The following is a 22,077-nucleotide window of genomic DNA, read 5'->3' on the forward strand; positions in this document are numbered from 1 at the left end:
TCCCCGCAGGGCTCTCCCCACGCACTGCGCCGCCCCAAACTGACCCAAAGTGACCCAAATTTACCCCAAACTGACCCAAAGTGACCCAAATTCACCCCAAACTGACCCAAAGTGACCCAAAATCCCCCAAATTCAGCCCAAAGCCACCTTGTCAGCGAACACCATGAGCCCATAGTCGGTTTTTCCCCTCAGGGCTCTCCCCACGCACTGCGCCGCCCCAAACTGACCCAAACTGACCCAAATTTACCCCAAACTGACCCAAATTTACCCCAAACTGCCCCAAACTGACCCAAATTTACCCCAAACTGACCCAAATTTACCCCAAACTGACCCAAACTGACCCAAATTTACCCCAAAGTGACCCAAACTGCCCCAAATTCACCCCAAACTCACCTTGTCAGCGAACACCATGAGCCCATAGTCGGTTTTTCCCCTCAGGGCTCTCCCCACGCACTGCGCCGCCCCAAACTGACCCAAACTGACCCAAAGTGACCCAAACTGACCCAAACTGCCCCAAATTTACCCCAAACTGACCCAAACTGACCCAAAGTGACCCAAAATCCCCCAAATTCACCCCAAACCCACCTTGTCAGCGAACACCATGAGCCCATAGTCGGTTTTTCCCCGCAGGGCTCTCCCCACGCACTGCGCCGCCCAAACTGACCCAAACTGACCCAAAGTGACCCAAAGTGACCCAAATTTACCCCAAACTGACCCAAAATCCCCCAAATTCAGCCCAAAGCCACCTTGTCAGCGAACACCATGAGCCCGTAGTCGGTTTTTCCCCGCAGGGCTCTCCCCACGCACTGCGCCGCCCCAAACTGACCCAAAGTGACCCAAATTTACCCCAAACTGACCCAAATTTACCCCAAACTGACCCAAATTCACCCCAAACTGACCCAAAGTGACCCAGAGTGACCCAAAATCCCCCAAATTGACCCCAAACCCACCTTGTCAGCGAACACCATGAGCCCATAATCCGTTTTTCCCCGCAGGGCTCTCCCCACGCACTGCGCCGCGTGCCGCATGGCGTCGAAGGTCAGGAACTCCCCCTCGCGCACCTGGAGCTGCTCCCGCAGGAATTCCAGACGGGCCTGGGGCCCCCAAAAATCCCAAAAACCTCCTCAGGTATCCCAAAACCTCCTCAGGTATCCCAAAAACCTCCTCAGGTATCCCAAAAACCTCCTCAGGTACCCCAAAAACCTCCTCGGGTATCCCAAAATCCTTTTCTGGTACCCCAAAAACCTCCTCAGGTACCCCAAAATCCCCCCCAGGTGTGCACAGGTACCCCCAGCTCAGGTGTTCTCTCACACCTGGAGCTGCTCCCGCAGGAATTCCAGACGGGCCTGGGGCCCCCAAAAATCCCAAAAACCCCCTCAGGTATCCCAAAAACCTCCTCAGGTACCCCAAAAACCTCCTCAGGTACCCCAAAAACCTCCTCAGGTATTCCAAAATCCCCTTCTGGTACCCCAAAAAATCCCCCAGGTGTGCACAGGTAACCCCAGGTACCCCAAAAACCTCCTCAGGTACCCCAAAAACCCCCTCAGGGATCCTAAAAAACCCCTCAGGTATCTCAAAATCCTCCCCAGGTACCCCAAAAACCTCCTCAGGGATCCCAAAAACCTCCTCAGGTACCCCAAAAACCCCCTCAGGTATCCCAAAACCTCCTCAGGTATCCCAAAATCCCCCCCAGGTGTGCACCCAATAAATCCTAAAAAACCCCCAAAATCCCCCTAAAAACCCCAAAATCCTCCTAAAAACCCCCAAATCCCCCTAAAAACCCCAAAATCCCTTGATTTCCCCCCCAGGTGACCCCGGGGTGGATTTTGGGTGGATTTTGGGGTAGATTTTGGGGACCCCGGGTTGGATTTTGGGGTGGATTTTGGGGTGGATTTTGGGGACCCCGGGGTGGATTTTGGGGTGGATTTTGGGGTGGATTTTGGGGTGGATTTTGGGGTGGATTTTGGGGTGGATTTTGGGGACCCCCTCACCTTGAGGACGCGGCTCTGGGTGTAAACGTAGGGGACCCCGAACATGATCACGGCCCGACCGTAGTGATGGACTGGGGGGGAAATTTGGGGGGTCAGGGACCCCAAAAGTGACCAAAAACCCCCAAATCCTGGCAAATATCCAAAAAAATACCAAAATTCCCTTCAAATTCCCTCAAAAAACCCCAAAATTCCCGTCAAATATCAAAAAAACCCCCAAATTCCCATCAAATATTCCAAAATTCCCATCAAATATCTCAAAACTACCAAAACTCCCTTCAAATCCCCCCCCAAAAAAACCCAAATTCCCATCAAATATAAAAAAAAAACCCCAAAATTCCCATCCACTATCCTAAAAAATCCCAAAATTCCCATCCAATATCCCAAAAAAATCCCCAAATTCCCATCAAATACCCCAAAATTTCCGTAAAATATCCAAAAAATATCCCAAAATTCCCATCAAATACCCCAAAATTTCCATAAAATATAAAAAAAAAAAAAATCTCCAAATTCCCCTCAAATATCCCCAAAAAAACCCCACAATTCCCATCAAATACCCCAAAACTCCCATCAAATATCCCAAAAAAACCCAAAATTCCCATCAAATACCCCAAAATTTCCGTAAAATATCCAAAAAAATCCCAAAATTCCCATCCAATATCCCAAAAAATCCCAAAATTCCCATCCAATATCCCAAAATAATCCCAAAATCTCCCTCAAATCCCCCCAAAAAACCCAAAATTCTTCTCAAACCCCCCAAAAATCCCCAAATTTCACCTCAAATCCCCCCCCAAAAAAACCCCAAATTCCCCTCAAACCCCACCCTGAACCCCTCCAAAACCCCAAATTGCCCAAATTTCCCCAAAATTCCCCAAATCTCACCGAAATCGATGCCCTCGGAGACTTTCCCGCGCGCCACCGAGAGCAGCACCGCCCCGCGGCCGTTCTCGCACGCCTGCGGGGTTTGGGGGGACCCCGGGCTGGACCCCAAAATTCCACCCGAGAACCCCAAAATTCCACCCAGGAACCCCAAAATTCCCCAGGAACCCCCAAAAATCCCCCCAGGAACCCCCCAAATCCCCCCAGGAACCCCCAAAATTCCCCCCCAAGATCCCAAAATTCCATCCAGGACCCCAAAATTCCATCCAAGAACCCCAAAATCCCACCCGGGAACCCCAAAATTCCACCCGGGATCCCCAGAATTCCATCCGGGAACCCCAAAAATCCCCCCAGGATCCAAAATTCCACCCGGGAACCCCAAAATTCCCTCCTGGGAACACCCAAAATTCCACCCCGGGAACCCCAAAATTCCACCCGGGAACCCCAAAATTCCACCCCGGGAATCCCAAAATTCCACCCGGGAACCCCAAAATTCCACCCCGGGAACCCCAAAATTCCATCCCGGGAACCCCAAAATTCCCACCCGGGAACCCCAAAATTCCACCCGGGAAACCCAAAATCTCACCCGGGAACCCCAAAATCCCACCCGGGAACCCCAAAAATCCCCCCGGGAACACCAAAATTCCACACGGGAACCCCAAAATTCCACCCAGGAACCCCAAAATTCCATCCGGGAATCCCCAAATTCCACCCGGGAACCCCAAAATTCCACCCGGGAACCCCAAAATTCCACCCGGGCTGGACCCCGAAATTCCACCCGGGATCCCCAAAATTCCACCCGGGAACCCCAAAATTCCCTCCAGGAACCCCAAATCCCACCCGGGAACCCCAAAATTCCACCCGGGATCCCCAAAATTCCACCCGGGAACCCCAAAATCCCACCCGGGAACCCCAAAATTCCATCCGGGAACCCCAAAAATCCCCCCAGGATCCAAAATTTCAGCCCAAGAAACCCCCAAAATTCACCCCCAAGGATCCCCCAAAATTCCATCCAGGAACCCCAAAATTCCATCCGGGAACCCCAAAATTCCACCCGGGACCCCAAAATCCCCCCCAGGAACCCCAAAATTCCCCACAGGAACCCCCAAAATTCCATCCAGGACCCCAAAAATCCCTCCAGGAACCCCCAAATCTCCATCCAGAACCCCAAAATTCCCCCAGAACCCCCAAAACTCCATCCAGGACCCCCAAATCACCCCGAAATCCCCCCAGGACCCCCCAAATCTGCCCTGAAACTCCTCAAGAATTCAAAATTCCAACCGGGATCCCCCCAAATTCTCCCCCAGGACCCCCAAAACCCCCCCGGGACCCCCAAAACTCCATCCAGGACCCCCAAAACTCCCCCAAATTCTCCCCCAGGACCCCCAAAACCCCCCCGGGACCCCCAAATCCCCCCAAAATCCCGCCCAGCACCTCCTGGTACTTCTCCAGGGCCACGCTGGTCTCAGCCCCGTCCTGGGTCTCGATGAAGAGGAGTTTGTTCCTCTGGATGTTCTCCAGGATGCCCTGGGGGAGATTTTGGGGGGATTTTGGGGGGATTTTGGGCAGATTTTGGGGGTCCTGGGGTGGGTTTGGGGTGGTTATTTGGGGTTCTGGGGGGGTTTTGGAGTGGATTTTTGGGGTCTCAGGGGGGTTTTTGGGGGTTCTGGGTCTCGATGAAGAGGAGTTTGTTCCTCTGGATGTTCTCCAGGATGCCCTGGAGGGAATTTTGGGGGGATTTTGGGGGATTTTGGGGGGATTTGGGGAGATTTTGGGGGTCCTGGGGTGGGTTTGGGGCGGTTATTTGGGGTTCTGGGGGGGTTTTGGGGTGGATTTTTGGGGTCTCAGCCCCGTCCTGGGTCTCGATGAAGAGGAGTTTGTTCCTCTGGATGTTCTCCAGGATGCCCTGGGGGGGATTTTGGGGAAATTTGGGGGGATTTTGGGGAATTTTGGGGGGATTTGGGGGATTTTGGGGCTCCTGGGGCAGTTTTGGGGGTCTCAGGGGCAGTTTTGGGGTATTTTTGGGGGTCTCAAGGGGGGTTTTTGGGGCAGTTTTGGGGTATTTTTAGGGGCATTTTCGGGGTATTTTGCATATTTTTGGGGCAATTTTGGGGATTTTGAGGAATTTTTTGGAGTATTTTTGGGGGGATTTTTGGGGGGATTTTTGGTTCTATTTTTGGGTGTTTTGTCGGCATTTTTGGGGGTATTTTTGGGGCGATTTGAGGGTATTTTTTAAGGTATTTTTTGGGTATTTTAGGGGTGATTTTGGGGGGATTTCTGGGGGGAATTTGGGATATTTTTGGGGTGATTTGAGGCTATTTTTGGGGCAATTATTGGTTATGTTTTTGGGTATTTCAGGGGTGATTTGGGGGTATTTTTTAAGGTATTTTTTGAGTATTTTAGGGGTGATTTTGTGGGGGAATTTGGGGTATTTTGGGGGGAATTTGGGGTATTTTTGGGACGATTCGGGGGTATTTTTGGGGCAATTTTTGGCTATGTTTTTGGGTGTTTTTGGGGCGTTTTTGGGGTGTTTTTGGGGTCCCACCTGCTCGTACCACGAGGCCACGGTGCTCTCCAGGTAAACGTAACTGGTGAAAAACGCCACGAGGCCGTCGGGGACCACGGCCGAGAGCTCCAGGAGCAGCTGCCCGTAATTCCGGGTCACCGCTGGATTTTGGGGGAGATTTGGGCTTATTTGGGACCCCAAAAATCCCAACATTTCTAAAATCCCAAAAATCCCCCCAGAAATCCCTCAAAAAACTCAAAAATTCCCCAAAAAAACCCCAAAAATCCCCCCAAAATCCCTCCCCAGAGCTCCAGGAGCAGCTGCCCCTAATTTCGGGTCACTGCTGGATTTTGGGGGGATTTGGGGTTATTGGGACCCCCAAAAAAACTCCAAAACTGCCAAAAATCCCAGAAATCTGAAAGACCCCAAAATTCCCTCAAAAAAACCCAAAAAAAACCCCAAAATCCCCAAATTTCCCCCAGCCCCAATGATGTCCTCGCAGATCTCAAATTTGGAGATCACGGTCACCCCAAAACATCCAAAATTCCCCCAAAATCCCCCCCAAAAAACCCCAAAATCCCTCTGAGACCCCTCCCCAAAATCCCCCAGACCCCAAAAACCCCAAAATCCTCAAATTTCCCCCCAAAAATCCCAAAATTTCCCCCAAATTTCCCCCAGCCCCAATGATGTCCTCGCAGATCTCAAATTTGGAGATCACGGTCACCCCAAAACCTCCAAAATTCCCCCAAAATCCCCCCAAAAAACCCCAAAATCCCTCTGAGACCCCTCCCCAAAATCCCCCAGACCCCAAAAACCCCAAAATCCTCAAATTTCCCCCCAAAAATCCCAAAATTCCCCCAAATTTCACCCAGTCCCACCAATGTTCTCAAAGGTCTCAAATTTGGAGCTCACGGTCACCCCAAAACCCCCCAAAAAAACCCAAAATCCCCCCAAAAAATCCCAAAATCCCTCTGAGACCCCTCCCCAAAATCCCCCAGACCCCAAAAGCCCCAAATTTCTCCAAAAAACCCCAAATTTCCCCCAAAAATCCCCACCAATGTCCTCGCGGGTCTCGAATTTGGAGCTCATGGCCACTTGGTCGTTGCCTCTTCCCACGATCTGGGGGGAAAAAAAGGGGGGGGACCCCCAAAAAATCCCACTGGAACCCCCCAAAAAATCCCTCAGGACCCCCCCAAAAATCCCACCAGGACCCCCCAAAAAATCCCACCGAGACCCCCCAAAAAAATCCCACCGAGACCCCCCAAAAATCCCACCAGGACCCCCCAAAATATCCCACCAGGACCCCCCCAAAAATCCCACCAGGAGCCCCCAAAAATCCCACCAGGACCCCCAAAAAATCCCACCGGGACCCCCCCCAAAAAATCCCACCGAGACCCCCCAAAAAATCCCACCAGGACCCCCAAAAAATCCCACCGGGACCCCCCCCAAAAAATCCCACCGAGACCCCCCAAAAAATCCCACCAGGACCCCCAAAAAATCCCATCGGGACCCCCCAAAAATCCCACCAGGACCCCCCAAAAAATCCCACCAGGACCCCCCCCAAAAATCCACCAGGACCCCCAAAAAATCCCACCAGGACCCCCCCCAAAAATCCCACCAGGAGCCCCAAAAATCCCTCAGGACCCCCCAAAAAATCCCACCGGGACCCCCCAAAAATCCCTCAGGACCCCCCAAAAATCCCTCAGGACCCCCCAAAAAATCCCACCGAGACCCCCCAAAAAATCCCTCAGGACCCCCCAAAAATCCCACCGAGACCCCCCCAAAAATCCCACCGGGATCCCCCAAAAACTCCCTCCAGGACCCCCCCAAAAAATTCCTCAGGACCCCCCCAAAAAATCCCACAGAGACCCCCAAAAATCCCACCGAGACCCCCCAAAAATCCCACCGGGACCCCCCAAAAAATCCCACCGGGACCCCCCCAAAAAGTCCCTCAGGACCCCCAAAAATCCCTCAGGACCCCCCAAAAAATCCCACTGAGACCCCCCCAAAAATCCCTCAGGACCCCCCAAAAAATCCCACCAGGACCCCCTGAATCCCCCCCAGAACCCCCAAATCCCCCCCAGGACCCTCAAAATCCCCCCAAATCCCCCCCAGGACCCCCAAAACCTCCCCAGAACCCCCAAACTCCCCCCAGGACCCCCCAAATAACCCCAAAATCCCCCCAAATCCCCCCCAAGACCCCTCCAAATTCCCCCAAATCCCCCCCCAGGACCCCCCAGATCCCCCCCAGGACCCCCCAAATTCCCCCCAGGACTCCTAAAGCCCCCCCAGGACCCCCCAGAGTCCCCTCAAATTCCCCTCAAATCCCCCCCCGAACCCCCAAAATCCCCCCCAGGACCCCCCAATCCCCACAAGGACCCCCCAGATCCCCCCGAGGACACCCAGAACCCCCCCAGGACCCCCCAAATCTCCCCAGGACCCCCCAAATCCCCCCAAACCTCCCCAGAATCCCCCAAAATCCCTCCAGGACCCCCCAAAATCCCCCCAAATAACCCCAAAATCCCCCCCAGGACCTGCCCAAACCCCCCCCAGGACCCCCCAAAATCCTCCCCAGGACCCCCAAAACTCCCCCAAAATCCCCCCAAGACCCCCCAAATTCCCCTCAAATCTCCCCCAGAACCCCCAAAATTCCCCCAAATCCCCTCCAAATTCCTCCCAGGACTCCCCAGATCCCCCCCAGGACCCCCCAAATCCCCCCCAGACCCCCCAGGACCCCCCAAATTCCCCTCAAATCCCCCCTAGGACCCCCCAAATCCCCCCCAGGACCCCCCAAATCCCCCCAAATCCCCCCTGACCATGGGGCAGAGGCACTCCCGGGCCAGGGTCATGCTGAAGGTTGCCATGGTAACGGGGCGGAACCCCAAAATTTTGGGGTAAAACTCCAGCGGGGACAAAGTCTGGGGGGGAAAAGGGGGGTCAGGGGGGTTTGGGGGGATTTTGGGTTTTTTTGGGGGGATTTTGGGGGGTTTTGAGTGGATTTTAGGGGGGTTTTGGGGAGAATTTTGTTTTTTGGGGGGATTTTGGGATTTTTCGGGAGGGATTTTGGGGTTCTCGGGGGGATTTTGGGGGATTTTGGGTTTTATGAGGGAGGACTTTGGGGTTTTTGGGGGGATTTTGGAGGATTTGGGGGGATTTTGGGTTTTATGAGGGGGGATTTGGGGGTTTTTGGGGGATTTTGAGTGGATTTTAGAATGTTCCTGTGGGATGATTTGGGTTTTTTTGGGGGGTTTTGGGGGGATTTTGGGGTTTTGGGGGGGATTTGGGGTTTTTTTGGGTGAATTTGGGCTTTTTAGGGGAAATCTGGGAGTTTTTTAGGGACATTTTGGGGGCATTTGGGGTTTTATGAGGGGGGGATTTTGGGGTTTTTGGGGGGATTTTTGGTGTTTCTTTGGGGGGATTTTGGGGTATTTTTGGGGTATATTTTGGGTATTTTTTGGGGATTTTGGGGCATTTTTGGGGTCTCTCACCCCCGAGATGATGATGAGGGGATTTTTTGGGGATTTTTGGGGTAATTTTGGGGGATTTTATTGGGATTTTTGGGGTGATTTTGGGGTAATTTTGAGGGATTTTTTGGGGGGATTTTGGGGTAATTTTGAGGGATTTTTTGGGGATTTTTGGGGTGATTTTGGGGCATTTTTGGGGTCTCACCCCCGAGGTGATGATGAGGGGATTTTTTGGGGTGATTTTGGGGTAATTTTGGGGGATTTTATTGGGATTTTTGGGGTGATTTTGGGGTAATTTTGAGGGATTTTTTGGGGTGATTTTGGGGTAATTTTGGGGGATTTTTTGGGGGATTTTTGGGGTGATTTTGGGGCATTTTTGGGGTCTCACCCCCGAGGTGATGATGACCGACTGGAAGCGCTCGAACACCGGCCGGATGGCGATGGAGGCGTCCAGGCAGCTGGGGGGGACCCCAAAAATCCCCTTAAAATCCCCCCAAAAAACCCTCAAAATCCCCTGAAAAAAAAAAATCCCAAAAATCCCTCAGAATACCCCCAAAAATCCCCTCATAATACCCAAAAAAAATCCCCCAAAAATCCCCTCAGAATGCCCCCAAAAATCCCCTCAGAATCCCCCAAATATCCCCAAAAACTCCCCCCAGAATCTCCCAAAAATCCCCTCAGATTCCCCCCAAAAAACCCCAAAAATCCCCCCAAAAATCCCCTCAGAATCCCCCCAAAAATCCCCTCAGAATCCCCCCAAAAAAACCCCAAAAATCCCCCCAAAAAACTCCCAAAAATCCCCTCAAAACCCAACAAAACCCCAAAATTCTCCAATCCCCCCCAAAAACCCCAAAATATTTCCAAAAAAACCCCAAATTCCCCCCAAAAACCCCAAAAATCCCTCTTAAAAAACCAAAAATCCCCCCCAAAAACCCCAAAATCCCCCCAAAACCTCCCCCAAAAAACTCCCAACCCCCTCTCAAAACCTAAAAAAACCCCAAAAATCCCCAAATCACCCCAAAAATCCCCAAAATCTCCCAAAACCTGAAGTGCAGGACGGGGTTGGAGACGCTCGGGGTGCGATCGTCGAAGGGTTCGATGATGATGGTGAAACCTGCGGGAAATTGGGAAATTTTGGGCAATTTTGGGGTTTTCTGGGGAAATTTTGGGGATTTTTGGGGTTTTGGGGTTTTTTGGGGAAGATTTGGGGGAATTTTGGGTTTTTTGGGGGAGATTTTGGTGTTTTGCGGGAGGGATTTTGGGGTTTTTTGGGGGAATTTTGAGTTTTTTGAGGTTTCTTTGGGGAAGATTTTGAATTTTTGGAGGGAGTTTTGGGGATTTTAGGGAGGATTTTGGGGTTTTTTGGGAGATTTTGGGGTTTTGGGGGGGATTTTGGGTTTCTTTTGGGGAATTCTGGGTTTTTTTGTGGGTTTGGAGGAGAAGATTTGGGAGAATTTTGGGGTTCGGGAGGGAAATTTGGGGGTTTTGGGAGGAATTTTGGGTTTTTTGGGCTGGATTTTGAGGGGTTTTTGGGGGAATTTTGGGGTTTTCTGGGGTTCTGGGGGGATTTGGGTTTTTTTGGGTATTTTTGGGGTATTTTTGGGGTTTTTTGCCCACCTTTGCTGTAGGTGCTGCCCAGGGTTCAGGTGTATTTTTTGGGATATTTTTTGGGTATTTTTGGGGATATTTTTGGTGTATTTTTGGGGTTTTTTGCCCATCTTTGCTGTAGGTGCTGACCAGGGTTCAGGTGTATTTTTTGGGATATTTTTGGGTATTTTTGGTGTATTTTTGGGGCTTTTTGCCCACCTTTGCTGTAGGTGCTGACCAGGATTATGGGTTATTTTTTGGGGATATTTTTGGGGATATTTTTGGGGTTTTTTTGGGGTTTTTTCCCACCTTTGCTGTAGGTGCTGACCAGGATTATGGGTTATTTTTTGGTGTATTTTTGGTGTATTTTTGGGGTTTTTTGCCCACCTTTGCTGCAGGTGCTGACCAGGATTATGGGTTATTTTTTGGGTATTTTTGGGATATTTTTGGTGTATTTTTGGTGTATTTTTGGGGTTTTTTGCCCACCTTTGCTGTAGGTGCTGACCAGGGCTATGGGTTATTTTTTGGGTATTTTTGGGGATATTTTTGGGGTATTTGTGAGGTTTTTTTGGGGTTTTTGCCCACCTTTGCTGTAGGTGCTGACCAGGAATATAGCTTATTTTTTGGGTATTTTTGGTGTATTTTTTGGGATATTTTTGGGGTATTTTTGGGTTTTTTTGCCCACCTTTGCTGTAGGTGCTGACCAGGGTTCAGGTGTATTTTTTGGGTATTTTTTGGGATATTTTTGGGGTTTTTTGCCCACCTTTGCTGTAGGCGCTGACCAGGGTTCAGGTGTATTTTTTGTGTATTTTGGGGATATTTTTGGTGCATTTTTGGGGTATTTTTGGGGTTTTTTGCCCACCTTTGCTGTAGGTGCTGACCAGGATTATGGGTTATTTTTTGGGATATTTTTGGGTATTTTTGGTGTATTTTTGGGGTTTTTTGCCCACCTTTGCTGTAGGTGCTGACCAGGGTTAAGGTGTATTTTTGGGATATTTTTGGGGATATTTTTGGGTTATTTTTGGGGTTTTTTGCCCACCTTTGCTGTAGGTGCTGACCAGGGTTCAGGTGTATTTTTTGGTGTATTTTGGGGATATTTTTGGTGTATTTTTGGTGTATTTTGGGGTTTTTTGCCCACCTTTGCTGTAGGTGCTGACCAGGGTGGCGAAATTGGCCACGAGGGTGATCGGGGAGAAGTCGGCGACGTCGGGGAGGGCGAGAGTGCGGAGCAGCGAGTGCAGCCGCTCGGCACAGAACCTGGGGAGCAAATTTGGGGTTCAGGGACCCCAAAAACCGCCTCAGGGACCTCAAAAACCCCAAAAACCACCCCAAAAACCCCCAAAACCACCCCAGAAACCCCAAAAACCACCCCAAAAACCCCAAAAACCCCAAAAACCACCCCAAAACCCCCATGGGGAGAGTGCGGAGCAGCGAGTGCAGCCGCTCGGCACAGAACCTGGGCAGCAAATTTGGGGTTCAGGGACCCCAAAAACCTCCTCAGGGACCTCAAAAACCCCAAAAAACCACCCCAAAAACCCCCAAAACCACCCCAAAAACCCCAAAAACCACCCCAGAAACCCCAAAAATGCCCCAAAACCACCCCAAAACCCCCATGGGAGAGTGCGGAGCAGCGAGTGCAGCCGCTCGGCACAGAACCTGGGCAGCAAATTTGGGGTTCAGGGACCCCAAAAAGAGCAAAAACACCCCAAAAACCCCCAAAAACCCATCCAGAAACCCCAAAAACCACCCCAGAAACCCCAAAAATGCCCCAAAACCACCCCAAAACCCCCATGGGGAGGGTGCGGAGCAGCGAGTGCAGCCGCTCGGCACAGAACCTGGGGGGACAAATTTGGGGTTCGGGGACCCCAAAAACCTCCTCAGGGACCCCAAAAACCCCCAAAACCACCCCAGAAACCCCAAAAATGCCCCAAAAACCCCAAAAATGCCCCAAAAATGCCCCAAACCCCCATGGGGAGAGTGCGGAGCAGTGAGTGCAGCCACTCGGCACAGAACCTGGGGAGCCAAATTTGGGGTTCAGGGACCCCAAAAACATCAAAACCACCCCAAAAAACCACCCCAAAAACCCATCCAGAAAACCCCAAAACCACCCCAAATCACCCCAGAAACCCCCAAAATGCCCCAAAACCTCCAAAATTTGGTTCTTTTGGGGGGCCAATCCCATTTTTTTGGGTGCAGATCCCATTTCTTCGGGGCTTTTAGGGGTCCCAATGAGGTTTTTAGGGGTGCAGATCTCATTTTTGGGGGTCCCAAACCCATTTTTTGGGGTCCCAGACCCGTTTTTGGGGGTCCCAAACCCGTTTTTGGGGTCCCAGACCCGTTTTTTGGGGTCCCAGACCCGTTTTTTGGGGTTTTTGGGGTGCCAGACCTGAGGGGTTTGCGGTCGATGCAGACGCGCTCCCGCAGGAACCCGGGGGGCTGTTAGGGGATTTTTGGGGTGCAGATCCCATTTTTGGGGGTCCCAAACCCATTTTTGGGGGTCCCAAACCCATTTTTGGGGTCCCAGACCCGTTTTTGGGGTCCCAGACCTGAGGGGTTTGCGGTCGATGCAGACACGCTCGTGCAGGAACGCCGGGGGGCTTTTAGGGGATTTTTGGGGTCCCAAACCCATTTTTGGGGGTGCAGATCCCATTTTTGGGGTCTTAGACCCATTTTTTGGGGTCCCAGACCCGTTTTTGGGGGTCCCAGACCCGTTTTTGGGGGTCCCAAACCCATTTTTGGGGTCCCAGACCCGTTTTTTGGGGTTTTTGGGGGTTCCAGACCTGAGGGGTTTGCGGTCGATGCAGACGCGCTCGCGCAGGAACCCGGGGGGCTTTTAGGGGATTTTTGGGGTCCCGATCCCATTTTTGGGGGTCCCAGATCCATTTTTTGGGGGTCCCAGACCCGTTTTTGGGGTTCCACACCTGAGGGGTTTGCGGTCGATGCAGACGCGCTCCCGCAGCTCCCGCAGGAACGCCGGGGGGCTTTTAGGGGATTTTTGGGGTGCAGATCCCATTTTTGGGGGTCCCAAACCCATTTTTCGGGGTGCAGATTCCATTTTTTGGGGTCCCAGACCCGTTTTTGGGGGTCCCAGACCCGTTTTTGGGGGTGCCAGACCTGAGGGGTTTGCGGTCGATGCAGACGCGCTCCCGCAGCTCCCGCAGGAACGCCGGGGGGCTGAGCTGCTGCACGCGCGGCCCCCGGAGCTGCGCCCGAAGGTGCTCCACCAGCCGGCGCAGGAACCCCACAAAGTGCTCGGCCGTGCGGATGCTGCCCGGGACGGCCTCTGGAATGGGGGAAAAACGGGAGAAAATGGGAAAAATGGTGAAAAATGTGAAAAAAAAGGGGTTAAAATGGGGAAAAATGGGGAAAAAATGGAGGAAAATGGGGAAAAACGGGGTCAGAAATACCCCAAAACCGCCCCAAACCCCACAGAGTGCTCGGCCGTGCGGATGCTGCCTGGGACAGCCTCTGGAATGGGGCAAAAATGGGAAAAAATGGGAAAAGTGGTGAAAAGTGTAAAAAAAAAGGGAAAAATGGAAAAGAAACGGGGTTAAAATGGGGAAAAACGAGGTAAGAAACACCCCAAAAACACCAAAACCGCCCCAAACCCCACAAAGTGCTCGGCCGTGCGGATGCTGCCCAGGACGGCCTCTGGAACGGGGCAAAAACGGGAAAAAATGGGAAAAAATGGTGAAAAATGTGAAAAAACGGGGTTAAAATAGGGAAAAACGGGGTTAAAATGGGGAAAAATGAGGTAAGAAACACCCCAAACACCCCAAAACCGCCCCAAACCCCACAGAGTGCTCGGCCGTGCGGATGCTGCCCGGAACTGCCTCTGGAATGGGGCAAAAACAGGAAAAAATGGTGAAAAATGTGAAAAAAACGGGAAAAAAAAGGGAAAAAATGGGAAAAAATGGGGTTGAAATGGGGAAAAACGGGGTAAGAAACACCCCAAAAACACCAAAACCGCCCCAAACCCCACAAAGTGCTCGGCCGTGCGGATGCTGCCCGGGACGGCCTCTGGAACGGGGGAAAAACGGGAAAAATGGGAAAAAATGGGTTAAAATGGGGAAAAAATGGGGTTAAAATGGGGAAAAAAGGTGTTAAAATGGGGTTAAAATGGGGAAAAAATGGAGGAAAATGGGGAAAAACGGGGTCAGAAATACCCCAAAACCGCCCCAAACCCCACAAAGTGCTCGGCCGTGCGGATGCTGCCCGGGACGGCCTCTGGAATGGGGCAAAAACGGGAAAAAATGGGAAAAATGGTGAAAAAATGGAAAAAAACGGGGTTAAAATGGGGAAAAATGGGGGAAAATGGGGAAAAACGGGGTCAGAAATACCCCAAAACCGCCCCAAACCCCACAAAGTGCTCGGCCGTGCGGATGCTGCCCGGGACGGCCTCTGGAATGGGGCAAAAACGGGAAAAAATGGGGAAAATGGGAAAAAACGGGGTTAAAATGGGGAAAAAATGGGGAAAAATGGGGAAAAACGAGGTAAGAAACACCCCAAAAACACCAAAACCGCCCCAAACCCCACAAAGTGCTCGGCCGTGCGGATGCTGCCCGGGACGGCCTCTGGAATGGGGGAAAAACGGGAAAAAATGGGAAAAAATGGTGAAAAAATGGAAAAAAACGGGGTTAAAATGGGGTTAAAATGGGGAAAAAATGGGGGAAAATGGGGAAAAACAGGGTCAGAAACACCCCAAAACCGCCCCAAACCCCACAAAGTGCTCGGCCGTGCGGATGCTGCCCGGGACGGCCTCTGGAGTGGGGGAAAAACGGGAAAAAATGGGAAAAATGGTGAAAAATGTAAAAAAAAAGGAAAAAATGGGGAAAAATGGGGAAAAATGGGGGGAAATGGGGAAAAATGGGGTTAAAATGGGGAAAAATGGGGTTAAAATGGGGAAAAATGGGGAAAATGTGGGAAAATGGGTAAAATGGAAAAAAATGGGGAAAAAATGGGGTTAAAATGAGGATAAAATGGGGAAAAATGGGGAAAAATAGTGGAAAATGGGGAAAAATGGGGGGAAATGGGGAAAAATGGGGGAAAATGGGGTCAGAGACACCCCAAAACCATCCCAATAACTTTGGGGGTTCCCCTGATCCCGGTGGATCCCGGTGGGTCCTGGTGGATCCCAGACCCCAAAATCCTCCCTGGGCTGAACTCGGGGGGACCCTGAGGGTTTGGGGTGGATCCTGAGGGGTTTGGGGGTTCCCGCGATCCCAGCAGATCCCAGTGTATCCCAGCAGATCCCAGTGGATCCCAGTGGATCCCGTACCGCGCAGGATCTGGTCGGGCAGCACGGGGTTGGCCAGCAGCAGGTCGCAGTCGCGGGCGGCTCCGGCCTCGCGCAGCCCCTGCACCAAGCGCCGGTACTCGTCCGCCAGGCGCCGGGAATCCTCCTCCTTCAGCCTGGGGGCGCCCCAAAAACACCCCTGGGATCCCAAATCATCCCTGGGATCCTAAATCCCATCCCTGAGATCCCAAATCCATCCCAACCCCAAACCCCAACCCCAAACCTTGACCCAAAACCCAACCCCTGACCCCAAACCCCAAACCCCAAACCCCAAACCCAACCCCTGACCCAAACCCTGACCCCAAACCCCAAACCCTGACCCCAAAACCCCAAACCCAACCCCAAACCCCAAACCTTGTCCCTTGACTCCAACTCCTGACCCCAAACCCCAACCCAACCCCTGACCCCAAACCTTGACCGTTGACCCCAAACCTGACCCCAAACCTTGACCCAACCCCTGACCCCAAAGCGTGCCCCCTGACCCCTGACCCCAAAGCGTGCCCCCTGACCCCTGACCCCAGCTGTGACCTCTGACCTCTGTACATGACCCTGCAGCGCTCCCACGTTGGCCTGGCAGCGGTCGAGCGTCCGGCGGGTGATGGTCACTCCCATGGCCTCGATGCAGACGTTGTCTGGGGGGTTTGGGGTCAGGAACACCCCAAAATCACCCCAAAATAACCCCAAAAACGGCCCAAATCCACCCAAAATATATCCCAAAAAAAACCCACCAAAAACCCCAAAACACCCATGAAAAACCGCAAAAACACCACTAAATACCCCAAAATTCCACCAAAAATAACCCCAAAAACGGCCCATATCCACGCAAAATATATCCCAAAAAACACCAAAAAAAACCTCCACCAAAAACACCACAAAATCACCCCAAAATTCCACCAAAAATAACCCCCAAAGTAACCCCAAAAATAACCCCAAACCAGCCCAAATCCACCCAAAATATATCCCAAAAAACACCAAAAAAAAACACCAAAAAAAACCCCAAAACAACCACCAAAAACACCGCAAAATACCCCAAAATTCCACCCAAAATAACCCCCAAAATAACCCCAAACCAGCCCAAATCCACCCAAAATATATCCCCAAAAAACCACAAAAATTTTGGGGGTTTTGGGGTTCAGATTTTGGGGTTTGGGGGTTCAGGTTTTGGGATTTTTGGGGGTTTTGGGGTCGGGTTTTTGGGGTTGAATATTTTGGGGGTTTTGGGGTGAGTTTTTGGGGGTCAGGTTTTGGGGTTTTTGGGGTTTGGGTGGGTTTTTGGGGTTCAGATTTTGGGATTTTTGGGGGTTTTGGGGTCGGGTTTTGGGGTTTTTGGGGTTGAATATTTTGGGGTTTTGGGGTGTGTTTTTGGGGTTGAATATTTTGGGATTTTTGGGGTGTGTTTTTGGGGTTCAGGTTTTGTGATTTTTGGGGGTTTTGGGGTGTGTTTTTGGGGTTCAATGTTTTGGGATTTTTGGGGTTTGGGGTGGGTTTTTGGGGTTGAATATTTTGGGGTTTTTGGGGTGTGTTTTTGGGGTTCAGGCTTTGGGATTTTGGGGTTTTTGGGGTGTGTTTTTGGGGTTCAGGTTTGGGATTTTTGGGGGTTTTAGGGTGTGTTTTAGGGGTTCCGGTTTGGGATTTTTGGGGTCTGTTTTTGGGGTTCAGGTTTTGGGATTTTTGGGGTGGGTTTTTGGGGTTCAGATTTTGGGATTTTTGGGGTGTGTTTTTGGGGTTGAATATTTTGGGATTTTTGGGGTGTGTTTTTGGGGTTCAGGTTTGGGATTTTTGGGGTGAGTTTTTGGGGTTCAGGTTTTGGGATTATTGGGGTGTGTTTTTGGGGTTCAGGTTTGGGATTTTTGGGGGTTTTGGGGTGGGTTTTTGGGGATGAATATTTTGGGGGTTTTGGGGTTCAGATTTTGGGATTTTTGGGGTTTTTGGGGTATGTTTTTGGGGTTCAGGCTTTGGGATTTTTTGGGTTTTGGGGTCAGTTTTTGGGGTTGAATATTTTGGGATTTTTGGGATTTGGGGTGGGTTTTTAGGGATGAATATTTTGTGGGTTTTGGGGTTCAGGTTTGGAATTTTTGGGTGGGTTTTTGGGGTTCAATGTTTTGGGATTTTTGGGTTTATTGGGGTGAGTTTTTGGGGTTCAGGTTTGGGATTTTGGGGTGGGTTTTTGGGGTCTCACCGATGTTGTGCGCCTCGTCGAACACCACGACGGAGGATCGGGCGAGCTCGGCCGACACCAACCCCGCGATTTTGGGGTCCAGCAGGTAATGGTAACTGTACACCACCACGTTGGCGTGGGCCAGCTGCGGATTTTGGGGGGATTTAGGGGATTTTGGGGATTTTTGGGGTCCCCCAAGGGTGCTTTGGGGTCATTCAGAGGGTTTGAGGGGGTTTTAGGGCAGTTTTGGGGTCCCTCAGGGGGGAATTTGGGGTCCAGCAGGTAATGGTAACTGTACACCACCACGTTGGCGTGGGCCAGCTGCGGATTTTGGGGGGATTTGGGGGATTTCGGGGGGTTTTGGGGTCCCCCAGAAGGATTTGGGGTCCTCCTGGATGGATTTTGGGATATTTTAGGTTAATTTAAGGATATTTTGGGTTAATTTTGGGCTATTTTGGGTCTCACCGAGGCCCTGGCCATGAAGCAGGGGCAGCTGGGGATGTTCTATGGCACTTTAAGGATATTTTATGACAATTTAAGAATATTTTAGGATATTTTGGGATACTTTAAGGATATTTTGGGATTATTTTGGGTTAATTTTGGGTGATTTTGGCTCTCACCGAGGCCCTGGCCATGAAGTAGGGGCAGCTGGGGATGTTCTATGGCACTTTAAGGATATTTTATGACAATTTAAGAATATTTTAGGATATTTTGGGATACTTTAAGGATATTTTGGGTTAATTTTGGGTTAATTTTGGGTGATTTTGGGTCTCACCGAGGCCCTGGCCATGAAGTAGGGGCAGCTGGGGATGTTCTATGGCACTTTAAGGATATTTTACGACACTTTAAGGATATTTAAGGATATTTGAGGATATTTTAGGATACTTTAGGGATATTTTGGGTTAATTTTGGCTCTCACCGAGGCCCTGGCCATGAAGTAGGGGCACAGGCCGCGCTGCCGCCCGAGGCTCCGGAGATCGTCCAGGTTGTGAACCCCGAAGGGGAGGGGGCTCTGCCGGCCCCGCGCCTCGAACTCCTGGGGGGGAGAAAATGGGGCTGGGGGCTTCAAAATGGGGCTGGGGGCTTCAAAATGGGGCTGGGGGAGCCAAAAATGGGGCTGGGGGCTTCAAAAATGGGGTTGGGGGAGCCAAAAATGGGGTTGGAGGATGCAAAAATGGGGCTGGGGCTCAAAAAAATGTGAATAGGGGCACAAAAATGGGGCTGGCGGCTCTGAAATGGGGCTGGGGGCTTCAAAAATGGGGCTGGGGGATCCAAAAATGGGGCTGAGATCCCTCCAGGACCCCCCAAACCCCTCTGGGACCCCCCAGATCTCTTTGGGACCCCCCCAGACCCCTCCAGGACCCCCTAAACCCCCTCCAGGACCTTTCTGAGACCCTCTGGGACGCCCCAGATCCCCCCAGACCCCTCTGGGATCCCCCCCAGATCCCATCCAGGAGCTCCCAGATCCCTCAGGACCCCCCCAAACCCCCTCAAGGACCCCCCTGATCCCCCCAGACCCCTTTGGGACCCCCCCAAACCCCCTCCAGGAGGTCCTTGAGGCCCTTTGGGACCCCCCAGATCCCTTTGGGACCCCCAAATCCCTCTGGGACACCCCAGATCCCTTTAGGACCCCCCAGACCCCTTTGGGACCCCCCCAAACCCCTCAGGACCCCCCCAGACCCCTCTTGGTCCCCCCCAAACCCCCTCCAGGAGCTCCTTGAGACCCTTTGGGACCCCCAGACCCCTCAGGACCCCCCAAACCCCTCAGGACCCCCCCAAACCCCTCTGGGACACCTCCAGATCCCATCCAGGAGCTCCCAGATCCCACCAGATCCCTTTGGGACCCCCCCAAACCCCCCCTGGGACCCCCCCAAACCCCCTCCAGGACCTCTCTGAGACCCTCTGGGACCCCCCAAACCCCTCTGGGACCCCCCCAAACACCCTCTGGGACACCCCCCGACCCCTCAGGCCCCCCCCCGATCCCTGTGGGATCCCCCCAGATCACCTGGAAGAAGCTGCAGCCGGGCCGGGCTGCCCCGGGGGGGTCCCGCAGGTACGAGGCCGTCAGGGCCAGACAGCGGCTGTCCACCTCCTTCCCGAAACGGAGCACCGACACCTGCGGGATCCGATGGGATCCAATGGGATCTGATAGGATCTACCCACAGCAATGGGGTCCCAAATTCCCCCTGAGATCCCCCCTGATCCCCCACTGTGACCCCCCCCTCCTTCCCGAAACGCAGCGCTGAGACCTGCGGGATCCGATGGGATCTGATGGGATCCAATGGGATCTACCCACAGCCCTGGGGTCCCCAAATCCCCCTGTGATTCCCCCTGGGATCCCCCCTGATCCCACCTCCTTCCCGAAACGCAGCGCTGACACCTGCGGGATCCAATGGGATCTACTGGGATCCACCCACAGCAATGGGGTCCCAAATACCCCCTGTGATCCCCCCCTGAGATCCCCCCAGTGATCCACCTCCTTCCCGAAACGCAGCGCCGAGACCTGTGGGATCCGATGAGATCCACTGGGATCCACTGGAATCCATTCACAGCACTGGGGTCCTAAATCCCCCCATGATTCCCCCTGATCCCCCACTGTGACCCCCCCTCCTTCCCGAAACGGAGCGCCGAGACCTGCGGGATCCACCGAGATCCACCGGGATCTACCCACAGCCCGGGGTCCCCAAATCCCCCCAGATCCCCCCAGATCCCTTTAGATCCCTGGGATCCCACCTCGGGGTGCAGGCAGAGCCCCAGATCCCCAGATCCCTTTAGATCCCTGTGGATCCCCGTGGATCCCACCTCGGGGTGCAGGCAGAGCCCCGGATCCCTTTGGACACCCCCAGATCCCTTTAGATCCCTTTAGATCCCCCGGGATCCCACCTCGGGGTGCAGGCAGAGGTTCTTGCGGGAGCTGAGCGCCAGCGCCAGGAGGGGGAGGGGCTCCCCCAGCTCCCGCTCGTAGTGTTCCAGAAGCTTCCGCAGCTCCTCCACCACCTGCGGGATCCCGGGGATCCTCAGGGATCTGCTGGGATCCTCAGGGATCCCCGGGGACCCGCCAGCCCCCCCCGGATCCCCCCAGACCTTCTGGATCTCGGGCACGGTGCGGGAGCAGTAGATCAGCTTGGAGACCTCCAGCGGGTGGGCCTGGGGGGGGGTTTGGGATCTGCTGGGATCCACTGGGATCCACCCGGGGCTGGGGACCCGCCGGGATCCGCCAGGAGCCCCCTGAGATCCCCCCAAAACCCCCCTGAGATCCCCCTGAGATCCCCCAGGATCCACCAAGAGCCCCCCCAAACCCATCAGGATTCCCTGGGATCCACCAGGAGCTCCCTCAGATCCCCCAAACCCCCCCAGATCCCCTCAAAATCCCTCCAGATCCCTCCAGATCCCACCAAAACCCCTCCAGATCACCCCAAAACCTCCCTGAGATCCCCCCAGATTCCCTCAAAACCCCCCTGAGATCACCCCAAACCCCTCCAGATCCCTCAGACCCACCAAAACCCATCCAGATCCCCCCAAAACCTGCCTGAGATCCCTCCAAAACCCCTCCAGATCCCCCCAGATCCCTCAGACATCCCCAAATCCCTCCAGATCCCCCCAAAATCCCTCCAGATCCCCCCAAAACCCCCTTGAGATCCCCCCAGATCCCTCAGACCCACCAAAACCCCCTCCAGATCCCACCAAAACCCCCCCAGAATCCCCCAAAACCCCCCTGAGATCACCCCAAACCCCTCCAGATCCCCCCAAATCCCTCCAGATCCCCCAAAATGCCACCCAACCCCCCCAGATCCCTCAGACCCACCAAACCCCCTCCAGATCCCCCAAAACCTCCCTGAGATCCCCCCAAACCCCCTCCAGATCCCCCAAAACCCCTCCAAATCCCCTGAAATCCCACCCAACCCCTGTCCAGACCCCCCAAACTCCCTCCAGATCCCCCAAAAATCCTCCCAGATCCCCCCAGATCCCTTCAAAACCCCCCTGAGATCCCCCCTGATCCCCCCCGATCCCGTGGGATCCCGCGGCTCCCCACCCGCTGGTAGGCGATGATCAGGGCGAGCAGCGCGATGGTTTTGCCGGTGCCCGACGGCATCTCCAGCACCCCGTGGCCCTGGGGGGGGAGGGGGGGCTGGGGGTCACGGATCCCAACGGATCCCCCAGGGTGGATCCCCCGGGGGGCTGCACCAGGGTCAGGGACC

The 22,077-nt window shown here is 53.1% G+C and overlaps 1 protein-coding gene across 5 annotated transcripts in view; it reads right to left on the reverse strand.

The window, feature by feature from the left end:
* Positions 1-22,077, reverse strand: part of ERCC2 (ERCC excision repair 2, TFIIH core complex helicase subunit) — a 28,104-nt gene that overhangs the window by 3,027 nt on the left and 3,000 nt on the right. The window contains exons 3-21 of one of the 5 annotated variants that reach the window (XM_072920902.1): positions 21,912-21,989; positions 20,963-21,025; positions 20,762-20,875; positions 19,884-19,994; positions 18,798-18,914; positions 17,900-18,023; positions 16,256-16,352; positions 15,703-15,836; positions 13,539-13,707; positions 11,563-11,681; positions 9,882-9,951; positions 9,226-9,295; positions 8,190-8,291; positions 6,429-6,492; positions 5,413-5,534; positions 4,302-4,394; positions 2,871-2,943; positions 1,992-2,062; positions 951-1,094 (exon numbers count right to left, since the gene is read on the reverse strand). In XM_072920902.1, the coding sequence (XP_072777003.1) occupies positions 951-1,094; positions 1,992-2,062; positions 2,871-2,943; positions 4,302-4,394; positions 5,413-5,534; positions 6,429-6,492; positions 8,190-8,291; positions 9,226-9,295; positions 9,882-9,951; positions 11,563-11,681; positions 13,539-13,707; positions 15,703-15,836; positions 16,256-16,352; positions 17,900-18,023; positions 18,798-18,914; positions 19,884-19,994; positions 20,762-20,875; positions 20,963-21,025; positions 21,912-21,989 (1,935 nt within the window). Of the gene's footprint in view, positions 1-950; positions 1,095-1,265; positions 1,347-1,991; positions 2,063-2,870; positions 2,944-4,301; positions 4,395-5,412; positions 5,535-6,428; positions 6,493-8,189; positions 8,292-9,225; positions 9,352-9,881; positions 9,952-11,562; positions 11,682-13,538; positions 13,708-15,702; positions 15,837-16,255; positions 16,353-17,899; positions 18,024-18,797; positions 18,915-19,883; positions 19,995-20,761; positions 20,876-20,962; positions 21,026-21,911; positions 21,990-22,077 lie in introns of those variants that run through there. The other 4 variants (XM_072920903.1, XR_012052503.1, XM_072920904.1 and 1 more) reach the window with 4 other exon arrangements.

The sequence above is a fragment of the Taeniopygia guttata genome, chromosome 34, assembly GCF_048771995.1.
Source record: "Taeniopygia guttata chromosome 34, bTaeGut7.mat, whole genome shotgun sequence".
In the NCBI taxonomy this organism is placed as follows: domain Eukaryota; kingdom Metazoa; phylum Chordata; class Aves; order Passeriformes; family Estrildidae; genus Taeniopygia; species Taeniopygia guttata.